The sequence below is a fragment of the Rhinoraja longicauda genome, chromosome 3 (genome assembly GCF_053455715.1).
Source record: "Rhinoraja longicauda isolate Sanriku21f chromosome 3, sRhiLon1.1, whole genome shotgun sequence".
In the NCBI taxonomy this organism is placed as follows: Eukaryota; Metazoa; Chordata; class Chondrichthyes; order Rajiformes; family Arhynchobatidae; genus Rhinoraja; species Rhinoraja longicauda.
Window position 1 is genome coordinate 84,231,216 of NC_135955.1, and position 25,401 is coordinate 84,256,616.

The window sequence follows — 25,401 nt, forward strand, 5'->3', positions numbered from 1 at the left end:
AAAAAAAACAAAAAGAACTTTTAGTTTAGGAGTTTGTAAATCCTCCCCATGACCCACATGGGTTTTCTCCGAATGCTCCGATTTCCTCCCACACTCCAAAGACGTACAGGTTTGTAGGTTAATTGGATTCTGTAAATTGTTCCTAGTGTGTAGGATAGTGTTAGTGTGTGGTAATCGCTGGTCGGTGCAGACTCGGTGGGCCGAAGGGCCTGTTTCTGCGCTGTATCTCAAAACTAAACTAGACAAAAGTGCTGACATGCCAGATTTAGAAGAGGGAATAGCAGAAAGTGAGATCTGAGTGACAGAAGGCCTGTAGTTTGTGGGGTAATGGGAGTGCTTCATAAAAGTTAAAGGAATGGCTTGACAATCAGAGGACACAGAAATAGGCCAAAGCTTATGCCTATAAATAGATATATCCATGTTTATGCCTAGAGGGAATCAAGAACCAGAGGACAGAGGTTTGAAGGTGAGAGCGGAAGGATTTAAGAGAAATCTGAGGGACAACTTTTTCCATTCAGTGAGTGGTGGGTATATGAAAAGAGGTACATGGAGAGGTTTAGAGGGATATGGGTAAACACGGGCAAATGGGACAAGCTTAGATGGGGCATCTTGGTCAGCATTGACGAGTTGGGCTGAAGAGCCTGTTTCCGTGTTTATGGCTCTATGACGTAATGTAGCCAATGATGTAGGTATAGAGCCTCGAACTGTAAAACTTTGCCATTGCTCAAATTCAAGCTCAACCTGTGCCCCACATTTACTCCTGATTTCTTTCACTTCCATAAAAATCTCCATTTGTGTCCCTATCTTGTCATACTTTCCTGCCTAAAGCCAAGGTCTTGAATCTCTCTACCTTTGATTCCATAGTACCTTCATTGATCCTGTTCATCACAATCTCCAGTCAATTTAAATTATTCCAGTCTGCATCTTCACATGCCTTGACTTCTAAACTCTTATCATCCTAACCCTAATCAACTCTAATTCCTCCTAAATTCCACCAGCTCTGAGCCTCAGTTAGTTGACTTCAAGGTTCTCAACCCAAATTTCCAATGCCTCTGTGACCACATTTCATCCCTCCTCATCCTAACCAGAAGCTTTTTTCCCCTCATCCTTTTAAATACAAGCCACAAAACGTGGCCTTTCTGCATCCCAACACTATTCTTATCTCCCCTCATTCTCCTCCTGCTAAGTGATCACAGCTTTGTCCTTTCTAAATAGATTGCTTTTTGATGTCTTTATAATCTTGAATAGTGATTGCTGTTTTGTGGCAGAAGGTCAATTATTGATCTCTCCATTTCTTTTATGATTTCTGACATTAAAATTGTTGAAAACATTATTGCTCCAAGGCCACAAACAAGAAACACGACACAGTAATTCGTACTTTAACACATAATTACAAATGAAAGCAAGACTGGTTAGGCAGGGAAAAAATGTCATAATTTAAGGCCAGATTATTTGATCCAATTTCCTTTCACATCCTAAAAATGAGCGAGTTAGTAGCCTAGTTTAGTGTACTTTATTATTGTCACGTAAAATAGAGAAAAGCTTTTGTTTATGTTTTGTCCAGTCAAAAAGACGATACATGATTATAATCAAGCTGTCCACAGTGCACAGATACAGGATATAGGGTGCAAGATAAAATCTGATTAAAGGTCCATCAAAGGTCACCAATGGGGTAGATGGGAGGTCAGGATCGGACTCTAGTCGATGAGAAGACGGTTCAGTTGCCTGGTGATAGCTGGGAAGAAACTGTCCCTGAATCCGGAGGTATGCGTTTTCAAACTTCGGTACCTCTTTGCCAGATGTGAGAGGGCAATGACTGGGGTGAGACTGATCCTTGATTATGGTGGTGGCCTTGGTTTTCTACAGCGCATCTGTAGAAGTTGGTGAGGGTTTTTGGGACATGCTGAATTTCCTCAGCTTTCTAAGAAAGTAGAGGTTTTGGTGTGCTTTCTTGGCCATAGCTTTGATGTGGTTGGTCCAGGACAAATTGCTGGTGACATTTAGCTGTAAATTGTCTCGAGTGTGTCGATGTGTGGTAAGATTTTTGGGTAGAGGGAATTGATAGGAATGTGGGGAGAATAAAATAGGCGAGGGTGGGAATAGACTTGATGGTTCAAAGGGCCTGTTTCTGTGCTCTGCCCAAAGAGTCAAGCTAAGAGGTACAAGACCAAACTACTCATCCTCAACAGAATTAGGGGAATTCTCTGCCACAGAAGGCATTGGAGGCCAATTCACTGGATGAATTAAAAAAAGTTAGATAGAGCTCTAGGGGCTAGTGGAATTAAGGGATATGGGGAGAAGGCAGGTACAGGTTACTGTTTGTAGATGATCAGCCATGATCACAATGAATGGCGGTGCTGGCTTGAAAGGCCAAATGGCCTCCTCCTGCACCTATTTTCTATGTTTCTAGAACCTGGTGTCTTCTTAACCAGTATTGTACTGTCTATTATTGATTTCAGGTCCTCAGGAGAGGAAAAATGGCAAATTACTGATTTTAGAAATTATATTTTGAAGCAGCATTTTCCATAATTCTACGAAGGGTTTCCGTTAATGAAATTCAAAGGACTAATTGCTTCTCTGCAATGGTCTGTATAACGAAATCATCGCGTTTTAAACGTTGTTTCGAAACTGCAACTCAGTGTGGGTAAGCAGTAACGGTTTAGCTTTGAGTTTGTCCGTTCTCATTGCTCTCCGGCCAGTTTAAACAAAGAGTGGGGTATAAATAAATGTTGTGGTGTTAATACAAGTGCTGGGACGGGACACGTTGCTATAATATCATACCAAAGATAGCAATACGCACATGTTCTGGGCAGTGAAATGGCCCAGGCCTGCAGATGACAATGATAGAGCTGGGGCAAAGCCCAAAGAAAGAAAGGACAAGCCAAGAATATCAAGATCATAACCTAGTTAATCAACATTTATTTAAAATTATCAGGAACAAAACAACCTGGAAAAGAATTAGGAAGCAGATTTGGGAGATTTGCAAGCATATGAAAAGTAACAATTGCAACGTACTATCTAAATATGGAAAGTACTAGTCAATGCATTTGTTGTTTTTGTACTGTGCATCATATCGGCTTTTAATGAGTACAATGCTGGTTAAGACAGAAGAGCTTGTTTCTAGATCTCTCCCATCATGATTTAAGTATATGCCAAACGGGACAGGCTGGACAGAAGAAAATAAAGAGACCATTGTTTCCCAAAACTGACATCTGGTAAATAAGCCCTGTTGTACAATAACAAAAAATGAGTGCTCACATTTTAAGCACTGCTGTAAGCAGCCATGGATCCCTTTGTTCCATGCTCTGACACTGATTTACTTCCATTTAGATACTAGCCAGTGACCGTCTTGATAAAATTGGCCACCTCTCCTCCCCTCTCACCCTTGCGATGTGGTTTCAAGGTAAACAAAAGTAGCTCCATTCAAAACAAAGAAAGAGGTTGGTTTGGATTCCTGAACCTCATTAATCAAGCTTAAGGCTTGGCAAGCCCTCCTGTTTGGATCAAATGTAGACATTCAATGACAAAAGTTTGCAATGCTTACAAAATCAAGTGGGAATTCACTTGGTTCAATCTAGAAATTCTTTCTGGAAATAAAAGAATGAACAAAATCCCAAATATGATTTTTGTTGGAACTTTTTTCATACTCCATATGATCACATTTCGCAAGAGTATTTGAGGTGAGCTGCCAGAACTCCCGAGGACTGCAGTTACGTTAAGTTTGTCACATAAATTGCATCCTCTATATTGGGAATGGGGAGGGAGAAACAAAGTTGGGGAAATTACAGGAAAATTACACTAACCAAGGACGTGCCAGTATAAAGTGTCAATATGCTTTCACGCGCTGATGGACTTCATCCTAGTGTCTTAAAGAAATGGCTGTCTTGAACTCGCCAAAATTCCCCAAATTTAGGGAAGGTACCATTTAATTGGAAAATGACCAAAGACATTTCTAATGACTAATGACTAACCTCTTTGTTCCAAAAGAAAAGATAGACAGAAAGCTGGAATCTACAGTCCAGCTACCTTAACATTTGTAGTAGGGGAAGGGTTAGCACCTATTATTAAGTACTTTGTAGCAAGACACTTAGAAAAAATCAACAATCAGACAAATGTGTTGCACATTTGTGAAATGGAAATCTTTGACTAAGTTATTGGAATTCTTTGAAGAGGTAACATGGGCCATAATCTCAGAATAAGGGGTAGTAGACCATTTAGGACTAAGATGAAAATCCTTTGCAATCTCTACCCTGGAGGGCCATGGAGGCTCATTCAATGGGTTCCTTCAAAACAGAGGTCAACATATTTCTGGAAATGAAGACAATCGAGGGATATATAGATAGTGTAGGAAAATGGAATAGTGTGGATAGTGTTGGATATGTGGATAATGTACAAAATTGGAATCAAGGTAATAAGATAATTAAGGTAATCAAGGCAAAGAAGATAATCCATGATCTTGATGAATGGCAAAGCAGGCTTGCAGTGCCAAATAAGTTTAACTTACCCTTCCATATCTCTGTGTCTCCCTCTCCCCTGACTCTCAGTCTGAAGAAAGGTCTCAACCCGAAACGTCACCCATTCCTTCTATCCAGAGATACTGCCTGTCCCTTGGCGTTACTGCAGCATTTTGAGTCTATCTTAAGTTTAACTCATGTTCTTAATTCTTACGTGTAGGAAAGAACTGCAGATGCTGGTTTAAACCGAAGATAGACAGAAAATGCTGGGGTAACTCAGCGGGACAGGCAGCATTTCTGGAGAGAAGAATGGGTGACATTTTGGGTCGAGACCCTTCTTCAGTCTCCAGTATTTTGTGTCTATCTTCGTAATTCCTACGTTCTGTTGTGAATAATGGGGAACTAGCAGATGTGCCATACTTAGATTTCCTGAAGCATTTGATATCGCTAAAAGTTGATGGTGCCGGCGGTAACATATTGGAATGGATAGAAGATTGCAAGCAAACATGAAAGAAAGAGTGCATATTAGTGGATTGCTTTTTTGGATGGCAAGACATAATGAATTGCGTGCCAGAGGGATTGGGACTGGGGCCTCATTGTTTTTACAAATTACATCTATCAAGGCACTGAATGTACGGCTGCTAAATTTGTTGTGACACACAGATAATAGGAAAGTATATTATGAAAAGGACATGACGAGGCTACAAAGTATAAGTTATTATTATTATTATGGATAGATTAAGTGAAGAGGCAAAGATCTGGCAATATCTGAGGTATTGACCACGAACATAACTGGACCGTCCATGTAAATATTATGGCTGGAAGGGCAGGTCAGTAGCTGATATCATGGGTCAAGTGACTATCCTGTTGAAATTCCAAACATTGTCCACCATCTGCAAGGCACATGTTAGGAGTATGATATATCGGCACTTGCCTGGATGAGCACAGCTCCAACAAATCTCAGGAAACTTGTCAAGACAAAGCAGTACAGTTGATCAACTCTCTATTGACTCTTCCACTCTACACAGACACCTATATATATTGACTAAATCTGTGGAATTCTCTGCCTCAGAAGGCAGTGGAGGCCAATTCTCTGAATGCATTAAAAAGAGAGCTAGATAGAGCTCTTAAGGATAGCGGAGTCAGGGGGTATGGGGAGAAGGCAGGAACGGGGTACTGATTGAGAATGATCAGCCGTGATCACATTGAATGGCGGTGCTGGCTCGAAGGGCTGAATGGCCTCCTCCTGCACCTATTGTCTATTGTCTAAAGCTCCATCTGCAACATGAAGATTCCAACCAAGCCCCTCTAAAAACTCCTAGACCCAGGACTTGGCACTCTTCTCTGCAATGCTATCCATGACCTCCCAAATCAGCAGGAATAGTCGACAAAATGGTCCTCCATGAAAATTCTCAACTCCAAAGCCCAGCAATACTCAACAACCCCTTACTATGCTTTCTATACACTCATGACAGTGCAGCCAAATTCTGCTCTTACTCCATTTAGAAGTTTGCAGCTCACACCACCATAGTAGGCCAGATCTTGAATAACGATGAGATGGGACGAGTGACCACAGTTCGATTAGGTTTAAGATAGTTATGGATAGGGAAAGAGAGGGCCCAAGTGGTAAAATGCTCAGGTAGACACAAAATGCTGGAGTAACTCAGCGGGATGGGCAGCACCTCTGGAGAGAAGGTATGGGTGACGTTTCGGGTCGAGACCCTAAAATGCTCATCTGGGGTAAGGCCAACTTTGAGGGAATGAGAGAAGGTCTCGCTCAAGTTGGCTGGAGCAGGTTATTTGAAGGGAAACGAGCATCGGCCAAGTGCGATATTTGTAAAAGTGTGCTAACAACAGCTTAGGATACGTACGTCCCCATCAGAGTGAAGGGCAAAGCAGGCAAACGTAAGGAAGCTTTGCTAACGAGGGAAATTGACGCATTGGTCAAGAACAAGGATGCATGGGACAGGTATAGGCAGCTGGGATCAAGTGCATACCTGGAGGAGTTTCGGGAACTCAGGAGTAAACGGAAAAAGGAGATCATTTGGGCAAAAAGGGGCCAGGAGATAACTGGCGGTTAGCATTAAGGACAACCCCAAAATACTTTATAAATATGTAAGGGGGAAAAGGGTAACTAGAGGGAGAGTGGGACCTCTCAGGAATTAAAGCGGTCATCTCTGTGTGGAGCCACAGGAGATGGGCAAGGTCCTCAATGAGTATTTCTCCTCTGTATTTACCGAGGAGAAAGACAGTAGGACGGAGGAACTTGGGGAAGTCAATGGAAGTGTCTTGAGAGAAATCAGTGTTACTGTCGAAGAAGTAGTGAAGCTACTGTCATGTATGAAGGTAGACAAATTTCCAGGGCCTGATCAGATATATCCGAGGACATTGTGGGAAACCAGGGAGGAAATTGTGGGAGCCCTGGTTGAAATTTACGTGAAATTGGAGATGGCGGACATATCATATCATATCATATATCTACAGCCGGAAACAGGCCTTTTCGGCCCTCCAAGTCCGTGCCGCCCAGTGATCCCCGTACATTAACACTATCCTACACCCACTAGGGACAATTTTTACATTTACCCAGCCAATTAACCTACATACCTGTACGTCTTTGGAGTATTGGAGGATAATATGTTGTATGCTACGGCTGATGGGGTGGAAGGTGAGGACAAGGGGGACTCTGCCCTTGTAACGAATTGAGGGAGAGGGAACAAGAGCAGAGCTGAGGGATATTGAGGAGACCCCAGTGAGAGCCTCATCTATAATGGAAGAAGGGAACCCCCGTTTCCTAAAGAATGAGGACATCTCCAATGCCCTTATCCTGGAAACAGGGTCCAATACATATTTCAGTTTGCATCAAGGTACCAAAGTGGAGATGGTCGAGAGCTTCAACTAGGTATAAATATCACCAGCATTGAGTCTGTCCTCACCTTCTCCATCATGGTCTAGTTTGGCTCAGCCACCAAGCACAACATCCGAAGCTGCAACGGATCGTTTGCACAGCTGAGAAGGTTGTTGGCTACAACCTTCCCCCCATTGACGAACTGTACACTGCAAGGGCCAGGAAGCGAGCGGGCAAGATCATCTCTGACCCCTCTCACCCTGGCCACAAACTCTTCGAAGCACTTCCCTCTGGAAGGCGACTCCGGACTGTCAAAGCAGCCACAGCCAGACATAAAAACAGCATTTTTCCTTGAGTGATAGTTCTACTCAATAACCAAAGTCCGTAGTCTCTTTTTTGCCCCGGTTTATTTTCACCCACATGTTTAGACCGTAATGTTGTATCTTTATTGTTTTGATGTGGTTATGCTTTATTCTTTATTGTTAACTGTATGTTTGTGTTGTCATTTGTGAGCGTAGCACCAAGGCACATTCCTTGTATATGCATACTTGGCCAATAAACATATTCATTCATTCATTCATTCATTCATTCAATTTGACCTGATCCAACCACATCGACTATGCATCAAAGAAAGCACACCAATGCCTCCACCTCTTCAACATCTAGGGAAATTTGGCATGTTCCCAATGACTCTAAGCAATTTCTATAGACGCACGATAGAAAACATCCTGTGTGAATGCATCACAGCTTGGCAAGGCAACTGTTCTGTCCAAGACTGCAAGAAAACACAAAGAGTCAAGGATACAGTCCAATCCATACCCCCCATTGACTCCATCTACACCACGCTGTCTCGGGAAAGCAGCCAAGGATTGCACACAGTCATCCTCTCTTCTCCCTCCCATCAGATAGAAGATACAAAAGCTTTAAAGCAATCCTGCCAGATTCAAGAACTTTGCTGTCCCTGCTGTTATCAGACTCTTGAATGGACCTTCCAAATGCTAACATTCTATTCCTGATTTTCCACTCTAACTTGTTATTGCTCTTGCACTTTTTTTTTAACCTGCAATTTTTAGATACTTATATACTGCACTTTTATTTTCACGTTTGCACTACTTCTGCAATCGCGAATGGTGTGATTTGGGTGGGTGGCATCTGTATACTAAAACTCTCGTTTGATTGTTTGTTTGTTTGTTTGTTCCTGAACTACAGCCACAACGGTACACGATAGCGTGACAATTTTAGGCCCACCTTACTCACCGTTGTCCCTTTGGTGCTAATGGAAGAAGTTTCATTGAAATCGGTGTTATATTTTTAAAGTTATCGTTTGGGCCCAATGGGTCCACTTGGTCTAGTACAAAATAAATTTGTTCTCTGTATCTCATTACATGTAACAATAAAAAAAACAATATCAGTACCAAACATTTGATTCCCTCAAACAATGGTCCCTAGTGGTTGCAAAGTCTATCACATACAAAATGCACTGCAGGTAGTCCTTAAGCCACTTCATGAACACTTCAAACCTGCATCCGCCAGCACCAAGATAAACATGGGCAGCAGGCGAGCAACTGAAGCCACCACCTGGCACTGGGGCGGCAAGGTGGCGCAGAGGTAGAGTTGCTGCCTTACAGCGCCAAAGACCCGGGTTCGATCCCGTCTACGAGTTTGTACGTTTTCCCCGTGACCTGCATTAGTTTTCTTCGAGATCTTTGGTTTCCTCCCACACTCCAAAGACGTCCAGGTTTGTAGGTTAATTGGCTTGATAGAAATGTAAAATTGTCCCTAGTGTGTGTAGGATAGTGTTAATGTGTGGGGATGGTTGGTCGGTGCAGATTTGGTGGGGCGAAGGGCTTGTTTCCACGCCGTATCTCTAAACTAAACTAAACTAAACCTGTAGGTTCCCCACTCAATTTCCGGGCTTAAATCCTGGAACTCCTTGCCCATCAGCACTTTGGCTATACCCTTGTCAGAAGAAATGCAGTAAGTAGTTCATGAATGAGGCTCATTAGCAACTTCCCATGCGCAATTGAGGCTGGTCTTGCGAACTATACTTCTGATCTTGGGAAATTAATCTTTCAAAATACTGTTTCCTAATTGACTCATATCAACCAATTTCACCTGTAGAATCTTGCATTTTCTTTTGTATGTCTCTCCTGATTGTTTTGTAATAACCACTCGAGTCTTGAATATATTCTTTCTCTGTATCTGTCCCAAAACTGAACTGAGGCACGAAAGATTGAATAACAGCATAATTCCAACTGAATCCGTCTCAGCCATTTGGCACCATCAACTGTTACGAAAATAGAACATTTAGGCTGGTGTGCCAGGTAAAACTATCCCAGGAAGCCAGCAAGAATCAGGAGGGAAGTAAAGGGAACTTCAAGATTGCAATGGCTGGAATTTTCAATGCATTAGTATGACACAGCACAGTGGAAGGCACAGTGGCACACCTGGGTTCTATCCTGACCTCGGGTGCTGGCTGTGTGGAGTTTGCATGTTCTCCGTGACCATGTGGGTTAACTCAGGTCCTCCAGTTCCTGATATACCACAGGTGTGCAGGTTTGTAGGTTAATTAGCCTCTATAAATTGTCCCCGGTGTGTAAGGAGTGGATGAAAAAGTGGGATAACATGGAACTATTGTGAACGGTTGATCAATGGTCAACATGGAATCAATGGGCCGAAGGGCTTGTTTCCATACGGTGTCTCTAATACTAAAGTAAATAGAATACTGAAGACTTAGGCAGCACAGTGGCCTTGCTTTAGAGCTGCTGCCTTACAACGCCAGAGACCTGGGTTCGATCCTGACTATGGGAGCTGTCTGTCCAGAGTTTGAACATTCTCCCCGTGACCGGCGCAGGTTTTCTCCGGGTGTTCCGGTTTCCTCCCACACTACAAAGACGTATAGGTTTGTAGGTTAATTGGCGTTGGTAAAAATTGTAAATTGTCCCTAGCGTGTGTAGGAAAGTGTTAATGTGCAGGGATCGTTGGTCGGCCCCGGAAGTGGTGGGCCGAAGGACCCTGTTTCCATGCGGTATCTCTAATGTCTAGAGTCTAAAGACTGCAGTCTTTTCGGTTTACATTAAGCAAGATAACATCGTCTATAGTTTACTTATGTGACAAATCATTGAATCATTGGAATCATTTGGAACTCACGCGGCTTAATTCATTTGGACTTCAACTTTTAAACAGAATGTAGATGTAAAAGCAAAAAGCAGCACTTGATCAATGAACAACTGGTACCCAATTATAATATTTTGGCATTATCTCTGCACCATTTAAAATCATATTGGAAATTAGACATTTGAGAATAGATTACACAAGAGCAGTGCTTCAGACTATAATTAGTAGCTGAGTAGCAATCTTCAAAGACAATGGGTCCACACAGCTGGCCGACTGAAAGGAATGAGCTTCTCCTTTGTTCTGCTTCTTCATTAAACGTGCTTTTTGTCTTGCAATCAAATAGCACATTATAATCAGGGCAACGTATTAAACACAAATTATCTTAATTTTGCTAACTCCGCAGCTTTATTTAACAGAGTACTACCCCAATTTATCAAAAGGCCATTAATGTGTTCTGTCCCAGTGTACGTGCTACATTTACATTGAAGCTAATTACTCCTGTTCTCATCACATGCTGATCATCAAAATGCATGAACATTAACTTTTGTACAGCGAGAATACTGCTCTTTGTCAAATTCAAATTTAAAAACCTGGGCTTACTCTTATAATAGAGTTAAATTGTCCTGTTCGTCTAGAGTAGAGGCTAAACCCCATAAATTAGCAGGAAATCTATCAACATATTTATGCAGCTAATTATCCGTGACTGCTATCCATACAGCCTGCAGGCAATGTATGGATATAAATTTTATGCTTCTATAATAAATCAGAACATAACAATCCTTACTGTTGAACACAGATTTTGAATTAAGGGGGTAAAAGTTGGATTACATAAACAAATCATTAAATAAAATTAGTAAACCAAATTATTACTAGTCTGAGAGAGGCTTTTGTCAATTCCTTTACTGGTGATTATATTTTTCTCTTTCTCCTTTATTTTTAGCTTCAGTTTTCTTTTTGGCACAGCTTTACATTGCTTATCTTCAAATTATTGGCATTCTTTCAGATGCTGGTGACTAGTTTAGTTTAGAGATACAGCACGGAAACAGGCCGTTCGGCCCATCGAGGCCGCACCGGCCAACGATCCCTGCACGTTAACACAATGCCTACACGCACTAGGCACAATTTACACTTATACCAAGTAGGCAAACCCAAGCCAATTAACCTACAAACCTGTACGTCTTTGGAGTGTGGGAGGAAACTGAAGATCTTGGAGAAAACCCACGCAGGACATGGAAGAACGTACAAACTCCATACAGACAGCACCCATTGTCAGGATCGAACTCGGGTCTCCGGCGCTGCAAGTGCTGTAAGGCAGCAATTCTACTGCTACGCCACCATGCCATCCTACATGCAATGAATTAAGATACTTAACTCTAAAAGTCGTCTCCACATCACAACACATGCCATCGGGTCTTCTTAAAAACCAACATATGAATTTTGTTTATCATATATCATCTATGGGTATTGTATTTACAGGCCTGTTATGCTGCTGCAAGTAAGAATTTCATTATTCCACCGTCAGTTCTTATGACAATTGAACACACTTGATTCTGATGTTTTTATAAAGTTGTACCATACCCTCACTAGATCAGCCCCTAAAACCCCAATCTGTTATCTCTCCATCCATATGTGTCCAGTCCCAGCCTCCCCAATGTACAACCAGTCACCCAGGTATCAATACATTGTACTTTGTGCATTATATTCAAGTGCTGTAAGAATTTAACATCGACCTGCCTTCTGCATTAATTAACACAATACACAAACATTAAGAATTTCACTTAGGACACAGAGTGCTGGAGTAACTCAGCGGGTCAGGCAGCATCTTTGGAAAACATGGATAGGTGATGTTTCGGGTCAAACTGATTGTAGGGCATGGGGAGAGAAGAAAGCTGGAAAAGGGACGGAGCAGAACAAAAGTTGGCAGGTAATAGGTTGACATGGGGGGAGGGGGAGGGTTGACAAGCAGATGATTGGAACAAAGATCAGAGATAAGAACAATAGATGTGAGACAGGTTTCAAGAATTGCAGGTTGTGAAGTCAGAGGGGGAATGGGGGGGGGGGGGAGAAATAGGTGGGGCACAGGGGACGCCGCCTTCCCTGACCCTCTCCGCCCCTCCCCCCCCCCCCCCCCCCCCCTCTCCCTGCCAAGACTTCCATTTGCTTTTTTTTAAGTTACCTGTGTGATTTCTCTCTTCAAAGATAGAAACAAATGCTGGAGTAACTCAGCGGGACAGACAGCATCTCTGGAGAGAAGGAAGGGGTGACGTTTCGGGTCGAGACCCATCTTCAGACTTCAGAAGGGTTTCGACCTGAAACGTCACCCCTTCTTTCCTTCCAGAGATGCTGCCTGTCCCGCTGAGTTACCCCAGCATTTTGTGTCTATCTTCGGTTTAAACCAGCATCGGCAGTTCCTTCCAACACATTGATTTCTATGTTCAGTGACTTGTACGTGTACCAATATATTGATAGCACTGGTGTTCTGGTAACTTTAACACTTCCCTATTTGCCGTGCAGTTCCTCTCTTATATTTCTTTCCACAATGCTTTGCAATTTTCTACACTGAACTGAGGATCTGCTAAATCCTGTCTTCTCCAATTTTACCTGACAGCAGCCGGTTAATCCATAATTCTGTAATCCGAGCTCTCTCTCACACAAAGTCATGAACATCCAACATTGAGCTCACCTCCAGGAATCACTGGTTCAACTCATTCCTAAGGAATGCAGACATTACCCAATTGTACAATTCTTACTTTTTCTGGCTTTCCATTCCTGGAATTCAAATTCTTTTATGGTCTTGCTCTACTTTGAGTGATCCATTCATCCACTTCTGGAATATTGCTAGTTCCCTGCTTTGCTTAACCAATTGCTGGAGATTACATTTTCTGGCAAAATATGCATGAGAATTGTTTCCCTAAACCACAATGTCTTTCCACCTCAGTCCCTTTCCTCAAAAACCTTTCAAAACGCTAGCTTTGTAACAATGATTCTGCACCATTTTTAATACCACTTATCCCTACATTGGACATGATTTTTTAAATACTCTTAAGTTCTCTATTTGCCCTTTGCAGACATTTTTTCCACGAGTGTCGAACTTGTGAGTGCATCAGAAGATAGACACAAAAATCTGGAGTAACTCAGCGGGACAGGCAGCATCTCTGAAAAGAAGGAATGGGTGACGTTTTGGGTCGAGACCCTTCTTCAGACTGGTTAGGGATAAGGGAAACGAGAGATTTAGATGGTGATGTGGAGAAATAAAGGAGAGTTGAAACAGTTGTAATTGCAACAACTGTTTCATTAGCATGCTTTCTTTTTCTTTCTTAAGCCCTTTGCTCCTCTAGGAAGCATAGGCCATTGACAAATGTTCTCCACCTCACTCGGTTGTTGGCGGTTACATGCTTTACATGTTATTAATCACAAGAATGGATTTCGGCAGATGATTGGGAGATGGTTAAGCAAGAGAGACAATACAATCTTCAGCATCAGGTCATTGTAATGGGACTCGAGTGAGTCAAAACAAGTTAAAGATGTCTAAGGCAGCACCTTGGTAACTATAGGTATATATAGCCAGCTGCTGACGACATTCTACTGCTGCACATTCTACCGAGCATTCTAACACATGGCATCCCTGTGTGGTACCTCAGCTGCACGGAGGCAGAGAAGAAAGCTCTTCAGCGGGTAGTCCATAGAGCTCAGAGGACCATCGGAACACAGCTACCAGCCTTGCAGGGCATCTACAACACACGATGCCTCATAAAAGCTACCAGCATCCACAAAGACTCTTCACACCCCTGCAACAGTCTGTTCGAACTTCATCGGGCAGACGATACAAGGCCTTCTACGCCCGCACCTCCAGACTCAGGAACAGCTTCATCCCCAGAAATTGGCAGGAGTAAAGACCTGAGCGACTTTGACAAGGGCCAAATTGTTATGGCCAGATGACTGGGTCAGAGCATCTCTGAAACGGCAAGGCTTGTGGGGTGCTCCCGGTCAGCAGTGGTGACTATCTACCGACAGTGGTCTGAGGAGAGACAAACCACAAACCGGCGACTGGGTGTTGGGCGCCCAAGGCTCATCGATGTGCGAGAGCAACGAAGACTATCCCATCTGGTCCGAACTGACAGAAGGTCTACTGTAGCACGTCACAGAAAGTTTTAATGGTGGTCACGGGAGGAATGTGTCAAAATACGCAGTGCGTCGCACTCTGCTGCATATGGGGCTGCACATGGAGAACCAACAGCATATTAGGCAGGTGGTCATAATTTTTGGCTCATCAGGTCATAATGTTTTGGCTGATCGGTGTATTTGTCTCTTTATCTGATTATTTCATGCCACAATGGAGATTACCATTTAGTAATTCCTATCATGGGCATTTTGGTGATATTCTGGAGGAAGAATCTGCCTGAAATGGGTTATTACATTATTGATAAATTGTGGCCAGGGAGAGAATACTGTTTTCTGTTTATTTAATGCAGGCGTGTATGCAAAATAAGGTATGAAAATATATGATAGAGAGACTGATAGAGTAAATTGTAACTTGGGTCATAATGTTCTTCTTATCCAAACAAGTATTTCATAAAGATAGACACAAAATGCCGGAGTAACTCAGTGGGACAGGCAGCATCTCCGGAAAGAAGGAACGGGTGACGTTTCGGGTCGAGATCCTTCTTCAGACAATGTGCTTTGACAGGGTACAAATCACGTGCACCCATCCAAACCATAGATGGGTCGATAGTCAGAATCTGAGTGTTTTCTCTGTCGTTAGTCTTAACAAAACTGTAATGCACATACAGGTTCTTCTTCCTACAGAATTAACCCACAAAAAGTTTTTTTGGGGGAAAATGTTACCTATCTGGAAACACCACTCTTTTGATATGGATGAGTGTGAAATGGTTATTGTTGCATTTAGTACTCAGAGATTTTGATAGCACTGAAAAGATAACTTCATTCAGAAGTGTAATCTAATAGCCTATTGCTGAATAATATTGAATGGGAAATACTGTAGCAGATCATGTTTGTTCATTAAACTAACATATTAATTCTTACAGACAGGTTTAAATTTTCATCGTAAGAATTCAAAGATTTGTTATACAAAACAACGGTTCATAGTGCCAAGACTAATTAAATGTGGTGGAAAATTAAGGAAAGCTGAACATAACTGGAATTAATTGTATTTTAAATTAGTACTGTGTCAATAAAATTTGTTCCATGCAAAGTAAACTTTACTACAAAATGTTTGCCTTTATACAATCGTACTAAACTTCTCCGCTGATTTAAATCAACGTTGGACGGCACGGTGGTGTAGCAGTAGCGCTACTGTCTTACAGCGCGAGAGACCCAGGTTCAATCCTGACTATGGGTACTGTTTGTACAGAGTTTGTACTTTCTCCCTGTGACCTGCCTGGGTTTTCTCTGAGATCTTCGGCTTTCTCCCACACTCTAAAGACTGTCTGAAGACGTACAGGTTTGCAGGTTAATTGGCTTCGTATAAATGTAAAATTGTCCCTATTGTGTGTAGGGTAGTGTTAATGCGCGGGGATTGCTGGTTAGTGTGGACTCGGCGGGCCCGTTTCCGCGCTGTATCTCTAAGCTAAACTAAACTTGCAAAGAAAATAGATTTGCAGCTACGATCTAAAATACAATGTAAACATTGTTATTTTGGAAATAAAACAAATTATGATGTTTACTGTCATGACTTTTACACCGTTACTTTCCACTCAGTATTTTTATAATGCATAAACCATTTCAATATTTTTTTCTCAGGAAGACACCTAGGAATTTACCATATCTCAAGGCATAGTGGTAGAATTGCTGCCTTACAGCGCTTGCAGCGCCGGGTTTGATCCCGACTACAGGTGCTGTCTGTACGGAGTTTGTACGTTCACCCTGTGACAGTGTGGATTTTCTCAGACATCTTCGGTTTCCTCCCACACTCCAAAGACGTACAGGTATGTAGGTTAATTCGCTTGGTGAATGTGTAAAACTGTCGCTAGTGTGTGTAAGATGTGTGGGAAATCGCTGGTCGGTGCGGACTTGATGGGCCGAAGGGCCTGTTTCCGCGCTGTATCTCTAAATTAAACGAAATATACCATTTCTCATCCAATATTTACTTTAAATATACCTCAGGACCAAATTATTTGTGTACATATTTCTCTTAATTTGAACGCTAAAATAGGAATTAAAATCAAGACAATTAGTTGCATACATTTATTCATACTGCATCATATTCTGATTAAATGGAAAATACCAAACTGTGGTTGATGAACATTATATGTCTGCCACTAAAATCAGATGAAAATTCATTAGAAAAAAACTTTTATCTGTTAACAGTACGTTAGTGAACTCATCGCCACACAACTCCAACAATACAGGTTTAATCCTAACCTCAATGCTGTCTCAATAGTGTAGTAGAATTCTCTCTGAAACTACATCCTTTTTTTCCTGGAGGCTTTGTTTTTCTCCCAAAGATGTGTGGGTAGAATAATTGGCTTCTGACAATTGCTCCCGATGTATTTGGGTGGCAGTGGAAGCAGGGGACGGGCAGGGGACGGTTTATCGACATGTGAGGCAGTGCAGGTTTCAGGGAAAAATGGTGGGGGGGAAGGCTTTGATGGGTTTGCTCTGAGAGCCAGCACAGACTTAATGGGCCAAATGATCTAATTCGACATTGAAACAAAATGTGTAAAAGGAGAATAGCGGATGCCATGAGGACAGGCCCGAGTGGGTGCCGGAGGTCGGATTTGCTGCCGTGAACCGCCAGGAGGGTGAACAAAGGAAGACCCACCCTGGGGGAACAGCTGAGAACTAAGGGGACCACAAATGGATTGTGTTAAAAATGGGATAAATGGGATACTTTGTAACTTTGTTGGCGTCTTTTATGTGGCGACTCTTTGCATACCTTGAGAATGCAAAACAAAGAATATAACTGTGACCAGAAGACTCTCCAGACAAACACTCTGATAAGAATGATAGGAGATGGCAGTGGCACAAGTCAAGTGCTAATACACGAAGACACTGGGAAATGGGAGCACGAGTAGCACACTTGGCCGCTCAATTCTACTCTGTCTTTCGAAATGATCATGGCTGATCTGGTCCAGCTCAGAACTCCTCTTTTTGAGCCAGTTACCCTTGGTCTTTGAATTCCTTGATCTTTCAAAAAAATTATCTCCTCTTTAAATACCAATAAGTGCAATAACCTCACCAAGCATGGCGACAATCAATGTCCACCAAATATATCACCAACTCACTGGACCATACAATGTCGCTCCCCTATTGAGAACGTCTGATCAAGCAGAATTTGTACCCAACGGTTGCAGGCTCAGCTCATTTCACACAACTGTGAGCCTCACAAACATGTCTCAAATGCTGTGCTAAAAACACCACATGCATACATTGTGCGATATCCATTGGCAAGCTACCCAAACCCTTGCCATAGAAGGTGACAAATAATCATCGGAAGCATCAGCAGATCTGTATGGGACAGACATGACTACATGGCCATACCTGCATGGGGGAAGAAAGATTCACCATAACTGGGACAGTGGATTAGTTTAGTTTCGCTTTGTTTATGATCACGTGTACCGAGATGCAGTGAAAAGCTTTTGTTGTCTGTTAACCATTCAGCGTGATTCTTGCTATTGAGGGCGTGCAGCGTAGGTTTACTAGGTTAATTCCCGGAATGGCGGGACTGTCATATGTTGAAAGACTGGAGCGACTAGGCTTGTATACACTGGAATTTAGAAGGATGAGAGGGGATCTTATCGAAACGTATAAGATTATTAAGGGGTTGGACACGTTAGAGGCAGGAAACATGTTCCCAATGTTGGGGGAGTCCAGAACCAGGGGCCACAGTTTAAGAATAAGGGGTAGGCCATTTAGAACAGAGATGAGGAAAAACTTTTTTAGTCAGAGAGTTGTGAATCTGTGGAATTCTCTGCCTCAGAAGGCAGTGGAGGCCAATTCTCTGAATACATTCAAGAGAGAGCTAGATAGAGCTCTTAAGGATAGCGGAGTCAGGGGGTATGGGGAGAAAGCAGGAACGGGGTACTGATTGAGAATGATCAGCCATAATCACATTGAATGGCGGTGCTGGCTCGAAGGGCCGAATGGCCTACTCCTGCACCTACTGTCTATTGTCTATTGTCTATTGTCTAACACATGATCACAATTGTTTGTGTTAAATGGGATACTTTGTAACTTTGTTGGCACCTTTTATGTGGAGACTCTTTGCATACCTTGAGAATGCAAAACAAAGAATATCACTGTGACGTGTCACATGTGACAATATCATTTGTTCATTCAAATATCATTCACAGTGTACAGATACATGATAAAGGGAATAACATGGATAACGATAAGTTCAAAATAAAGTCCAGTAAAGTCTGATCAAAGATAGTCCGAGGGTCGCCAATGAGTAGTTTAGGACTGCTCTCTAGTTGTTGGTAGGATGGTTCAGTTGCCTGATTATTAAGGTTTTTATTATTAAGATTAAGATGAATAATAATTAAGACTATTATGGTTATTACGTGTTACCAATACAGTGAAATGACAGATAACAGCGTCTTCAAACCTGTTTTTCCCTCATTATCCCTTAATCTGTTTATTTACCATCTACAAATGGTACAAGAATCTATTCATTCCCACTCCCTTTTCCTTTTACCCAATTCAGCCTTTTTCCTTCCACATAGGTAGGAATTGTAAAATGGCCAAGTAACGGTGAAAAGGAAGGAAGAATCATCATCTCCCAATTTAATACCAGGACTCACCAGCTCAATAACCGGAGGAGCTGCTGAGAACAATTGAGGAGATGCTGAGAACAACTGAACTTGCAGCCAGGAAGCTTAGTGTTGTGCAAATTTAATTCAGTGGAGCTGCGCAATGTGAGGAAACACATAAGGATTTCACGAGGCAGCTGACGGCCATTAAAAATGAAATATTTTGCGCTTTGGTAGGTCTGACAGCAAGCTTGAGGGACAGAGAGGAATCCAGGACCAAATGTACAAAAGGCTTTAGACAGAGCTGATCTTTTCCATCTGGATGGTGCAATAGAAGTGTAGACCTCTGCCAGTTAAGCTCAAAATACACCTGGCTGTGGCTCAGTTGGTAACATTATCATGTGAGTCAAAGGACTGTAGCATCAATTACCACTCCAAAGACAAAATCAACGCCAGCACTTTAGTAGTAACTCCATTAATACCTTTATGGAAACTACGTGGACACTGGAAACAACTGTTTCCTGCACCATTGAATGTTTAGGTAAGACAAAATCAAGGCTATTTTTGGCCTCAGGATGAGACATAAAACTTTCAATGGCACCATTTTGAAAAAATGCAAAATGCCAATGACAGTGTTTCTTAATCAATCCACATTAGAAACAAAGAACATAGAAAATAGGTGCAGGAGGAGGCCATTTGGCCCTTTGAGTCAGCATCGCCATTCAATATGATCATGGCTGAACATCCAAAATCAGTACCCTGTTCCTGCTTTTTCCCCATATCCCTTGATTCCTTCAGCCCTAAGAGCTAAATCTAAATCTCTCTTGAAAACATCCAGTGAATTGGCTTCCAGTGCCATCTGTGGCAGAGAATTTCACACATTTACAACTCTCTGGGTGAAAAAGTTTTTCGTCATCTCAGTTCTAAATGGCCTATCCCTTATTCTTAAACTGTGACCCCTGGTTCTGGACTCCCCCAACATCGGGAACATTTTTCCTGTATCTAGCCTGTCCAATCCCTTAAGAAGTTTATATGTTTCTATAAGATCCCCTCGCATCCTTCTAAATTCCAGTGAATATCACCAGTCGATCCATTCTTGAATTGAATTGAATACATTTTGAATAAGTTCTGTTGGCCATGTATGTAAACATACAAGGAATTTGCCTTGGTGCTTTGCTCGCAAGTAACGACACGACATACAGTAAACAATTAAGAATAAAACATAAAACATTAAGAATAAAACATTATACTTTAAACATGTGAATGAAATAAAATACCAGAGCAAAGGGAGGCTATAGACTTTTGGTTATTGAGTAGGGTTACTGCTCGTGGAAAAAAGCTGTTTTTATGTCTGGCTATGGGGCTTCCTTCATCATATGTCAGTCCCGCCATTCCGGGAACTAACCTGGTGAACCTACGCTGCACTCCCTCAATAGCAATAATGTCCTTCCTCAAATTAGGAGAGCAAAACTGCGCACAATAGTCCAGGTGCGGTCTCACCAAGGCCCTGTTCAACTGCAGTGGGACCTCCTTGCTCCTACACACAAATCCTCTCGCTATGAAGGCCAACATTCATTCACATTATTAAATAGCAGATAGAAACATAGAAAATAGGTGCAGGAGTAGGCCATTCGGCCCTTCGAGCCTGCACCGCCATTCAATATGATCATGGCTGATCATCCAGCTCAGTAACCTATAGAAACATAGAAAATAGGAAAATAGAAACATAGAAAACATAGAAATAGATCTGAACATTATGCCAATGTAATTTGTGGGAATGTATTCCACACTAATTGGTTGTTATGGCTCTTACATGGCAAAAAATACAAATCTGAAATGAGTGCACAACAATGCTTTCACTCAATTGGCACCTGGCATGAAAGGCTACAAGCAGCTTCTTAAGGTATCACAAAATGCTGGAGTAACTCAGCTGGTCAGGCAGCATCTCAGGAGAGAAGGAATGGGTGATGTTTTGGGTCGAGAACCTTCTTCAGTCTGAAGAAGGGTCTCGACCCAAAAAGGTCACCCATTCTTTCTCTCCTGAGATGCTGCCTGACCCGCTGAGTTACTCCAGCATTTCGTGATACCTTCGATTTGTACCAGCATCTGCAGTTATTTTCCTACACAAGCAGCTTCTTAAAGCTGATTTGGTACCCACACCACCAAAGAATTGGGCACTTTAAAATCAAATGTTACTGCCCAACAACTTAACAGGACTCTAAAGGCAAGCATGATGAGTAAATCTCACAGAAACATAAGAATATAATTTGTACGTCTGAAATTTTATGGATAAATGGAATAAAAGTATAGTTAACATATGTTAAACAGAGGGAAACCGTGACTCTTCAGAATCACTCTGATAAACCAGTTACAAGAAAATTTGAATCATTTAGGGTCCATTTCCCAAGTAAAATTCAAAACGTTTGTCGTCAGAACATGAACTCAGATTACCACAGAGATGGCAAAACTTCTGCAGGAGATCTAATAGATCAATTACTGCAAGAAATTACTAAATAGATTAAACCATCATAATTTAAATCTCACACACACATATATATATAAAGCTTATAAACAATCAATTATCAAATTAACACAATTTTGGTTCCAACTCACCAATGCAAATAGTTAATAACTGAAAGAGTTGTATGATATTTTTTAGCTTTGAAATAACAGTGTAATAATTGCATACGAATGCTTACTCTGCATGAAATTCCTCTGATCGTTTCCTCTAAAGGAGTTGTTGTTATACGGCTTTCAGCTCATGACTTCATTTTGAAATCTCAGTTCTTATAACAATAAACACCACATGCATACATTGTGCGATATCCATTGGCAATTAGAAAATTCATCCATGGCATGTGTGCGATGATGACATATCTGTACGTTGAGCTTCCACTCAGAAAATAGTTTCCATTGAAGTTCAAGTTAATGAACTTCCAAAGTGGAGTGCAATGCATATAAACCATTGCACGCAGCCATGGATGAATTTCTTCCCAATTGTGACTGCAGAAAGGGTCTCACCTCTTATCCTCCAAAGCTTCTGGGGGTTTTGCCACTTCAACCGTCTGCTTTGGATTTCGATACCGTCGCTTTCGACATGGTGCTATGTCAACCATGTCATGCAGACCGCTGTCAATGGGATCACCTTGGGATGGATCTAAGATCAGGAGACAAATGAGATGAATATCTGTATGTTAAAGGGGAGGGATGTTAAATGAAAGGGAAAACCAATCTCAAACATAGAAAATGCATTGAACATGTTGGATACTGTGTTGAATTACCACAAGGGAATGTGTGCCATTTCTCAAGAGTCAAGAGTGTTTTATTGTCATACTAGACCAAGTGGACCCGTTGGGCCCAAACCTCTCCTGCATTGGTGCAGCACCCTCTCCTAACCCCCCTCCCCGTCCCCTCCCTCCCCCCTTCCCCTCCCCCCTTCCCCCTTCCCCTCCACCCCCACCATCCCCCTCAACCTCCCTTATCCTCCCTCCTCCCCCCTCCCTCCCCCTCACTCCCTAGGAGATAGATTTAAGCTTCAAAATGTGAATAACTTAAAAAATATAACACTGATTTCAATGAAACTTCTTCCATTAGCACCAAAGGGACGACGGTGAGTAAGGTGGGCCTAAAATTGTTGCGCTATCGTGTACCGTTTTGACTGTAGTTCAGGAACAAACAAACAAACGAGAGGTTTAGTGTATAGATGTCCCAGAGAGAACAATTAAATCCTTACTTGCAGCAGCACAACAGGACGTACACACAAAAACAAACAATAAAAGTGCAATAATAATCTTTGTAGTTCAGAGCTCATTTGAGGTTGTAGTGTTTAATAGCTGAATGGCTGTAGGGAAGAAGCTGTTCCTGAACCTGGATGTCACAATTTTCAGGCTCCTGAACCTTCTTCCCGGTGGCAGGGTGAAATGAGTGTGTGGCCAGGGTCTCTGGCATATTCTTTGGTAGCATCATTGTAGAAAGAGGTGAAATAAAGAAAAAATATCTACCCATAAATTTAAGACTATCTCTCCTTGGACAAATTGAAAGCAATATGTTGGATGAATATATAATTGTACAGATAACCGGAAAACATAAATGTATAATACTAAAACATGAACTCCTCTGCTTCATTGGCTAATTTCAAAGAATTCAAACACTTAAAAAACCCCAACCCATTTCCCTCGTAACAATCGCCCTCCACTCAAAAGAATGTACTCACTTTTTTAAAGTCAGGTTTAACCTTTCACATACAGGATTCAAATCTAATCTTATTGAGAACGCCAGCATTTCAATCAGAAAGAGGGGACAAACAATTCAACGTCTCTGGTCCATCCAATCTCCCTCTGAGTGGCATTGCTTTGAGTAACAGCCTCAGCCTCCCTCAGTCTGAAGAAGGGTCTCGACCCGAAACGTCACCCATTCCTTCTCTCCCGAGGTGCTGCCTGACCTGCTGAGTTACTCTAGCATTTTGTGAATAAATCGATTTGTACCAGCATCTGCAGTTATTTTCTTATATCCCTCTGAGTGGCATTGTGCTTACATCATAGACTGTCTCTGCCTTTTAACTAACATCCCAATTCACCTATGCAGCATCCCCTACTGCGGTTTTACATATAAATAATTATTTGTTCGTAGGAAAAGGTCAATTGACCGATTGAAAATCTGCTGTTACTCAAAGCAATTCCATTTTCCCTTTTGTTTCCAATAATCTCATACTTCAATCAGCTCCCCAACATCTGCACTGGGTGTAAATTTACAATGGTCAATTACCCGACAATCAACACAACTTTGGGACGTGGGAAGAAATCAGAGTACCCAGGGGAAACTCACATAGTTATAGAGAACATGCTCAATCCATGCAGATATCACTGAGGTCAAAATAGAACCCTGTTCATTGGAGACAGTGCACTATCTACAGCATCATCATGCTAGCCTAGTCAGATTACTGATTATTTATTTACTTTAAAGTACAAAGCATCCTTATTAATTAGATCGAAGGTTTTAGAGGCATGACGTTTTCACCTAGTTAAAAAGTTTCCGACTGTCTAACCCGTCTCTGCCTCTCATAATTTTATATACTTCTATTAGATCTTCCCTCAACCACCGACGTTCCAGAAAAAAAAATCTAAGTTTATCTATCCTCCTTATAGTTAAGTAATGTAAGAAAATAACTGCAGATGCTGGTACAAATCGAAGGTATTTATTCACAAAATGCTGGAGTAACTCAGCAGGTCAGGCAGCATCTCAGGAGAGAAGGAATGGGTGACGTTTCGGGTCGAGACCCTTCTTCAGACTGTAGTCTCCTTATAGTTAATACACTCTAATCCAAGCAGCATTCTGGTAAACCTCTTCTGCACCTTCTCCTGCAAGGGAGTGACGAGAACTGTACGCAGTATTGCGGTTTAACCAAAGTCCCATAAAGCTGCATCATGATTTACAGACTCTTATATGCTAATGGCATGTTGGCCTTTATGACAAGAGGAGTTGAGTATAGGAGCAAAGAGGTCCTTCTGTACTGGGCCCTAGTGAGACTGCACCTGGAGTACTGTGTGCAGTTTTGGTCTCCAAATTTGAGGAAGGATATTCTTGTTATTGAGGGCGTGCAGTGTAGGTTCACTAGGTTTATTCCTGGAATGGCGGGACTGTCGTATGTTGAAAGACTGGAGCGACTGGGCTTGTATACGCTGGAATTTAGAAGGATGAGAGGGGATCTTATTGAAACATATAAGATTATTAAGGGATTGGACACATTAGAGGCAGGAAACATGTTCCCAATGTTGGGGGAGTCCAGAACCAGGGGCCACAGTTTAAGAATAAGGGGTAGGCCATTTAGAACAGAGATGAGGAAAACCATTTTCAGTCAGAGAGTTGTAAATCTGTGGAATTTTCTGCCTCAGAAGGCAGTGGGGGCCAATTATCTGGATTCTTTCAAGAGAGAGCTCTTAAATATAGCGGAGTCAAGGGGTATGGGGAGAAGGCAGGAACAGGGTACTGATTGTGAATGATCAGCCATGATCACATTGAATGGCGGTGCTGGCTCGAAGGGCCAAATGGCCTACTCCTGCACCTATTGTCTATTGTCTATTGTCAAACATGCTGATTTTCTTTTACACTGCAGCACCAATAAAAACTCTATCAAAAACTTCAGATTGGACCACAATGATAAAAGGCGTCAAGAATTGTGTAATAATACAAAATTCTTAGAACTATGTAAGAGCGACACAGTGGCGCAGCGGTAGAGTTGCTGCCTTATAAATCCAGAGACCTGGATTTGATGCCG

General features: G+C 42.0%; 1 protein-coding gene across 2 annotated transcripts in view; it reads right to left on the reverse strand.

Moving 5' to 3' along the window:
• The window catches only part of xrcc4 (X-ray repair complementing defective repair in Chinese hamster cells 4), a 373,772-nt gene that overhangs the window by 103,849 nt on the left and 244,522 nt on the right, over positions 1 to 25,401 (reverse strand). For both annotated transcript variants that reach the window (XM_078397044.1, XM_078397043.1), the window contains exon 7: positions 22,149 to 22,284. In XM_078397044.1, the coding sequence (XP_078253170.1) occupies positions 22,149 to 22,284 (136 nt within the window). The remainder of the gene's footprint in view (positions 1 to 22,148; positions 22,285 to 25,401) is intronic.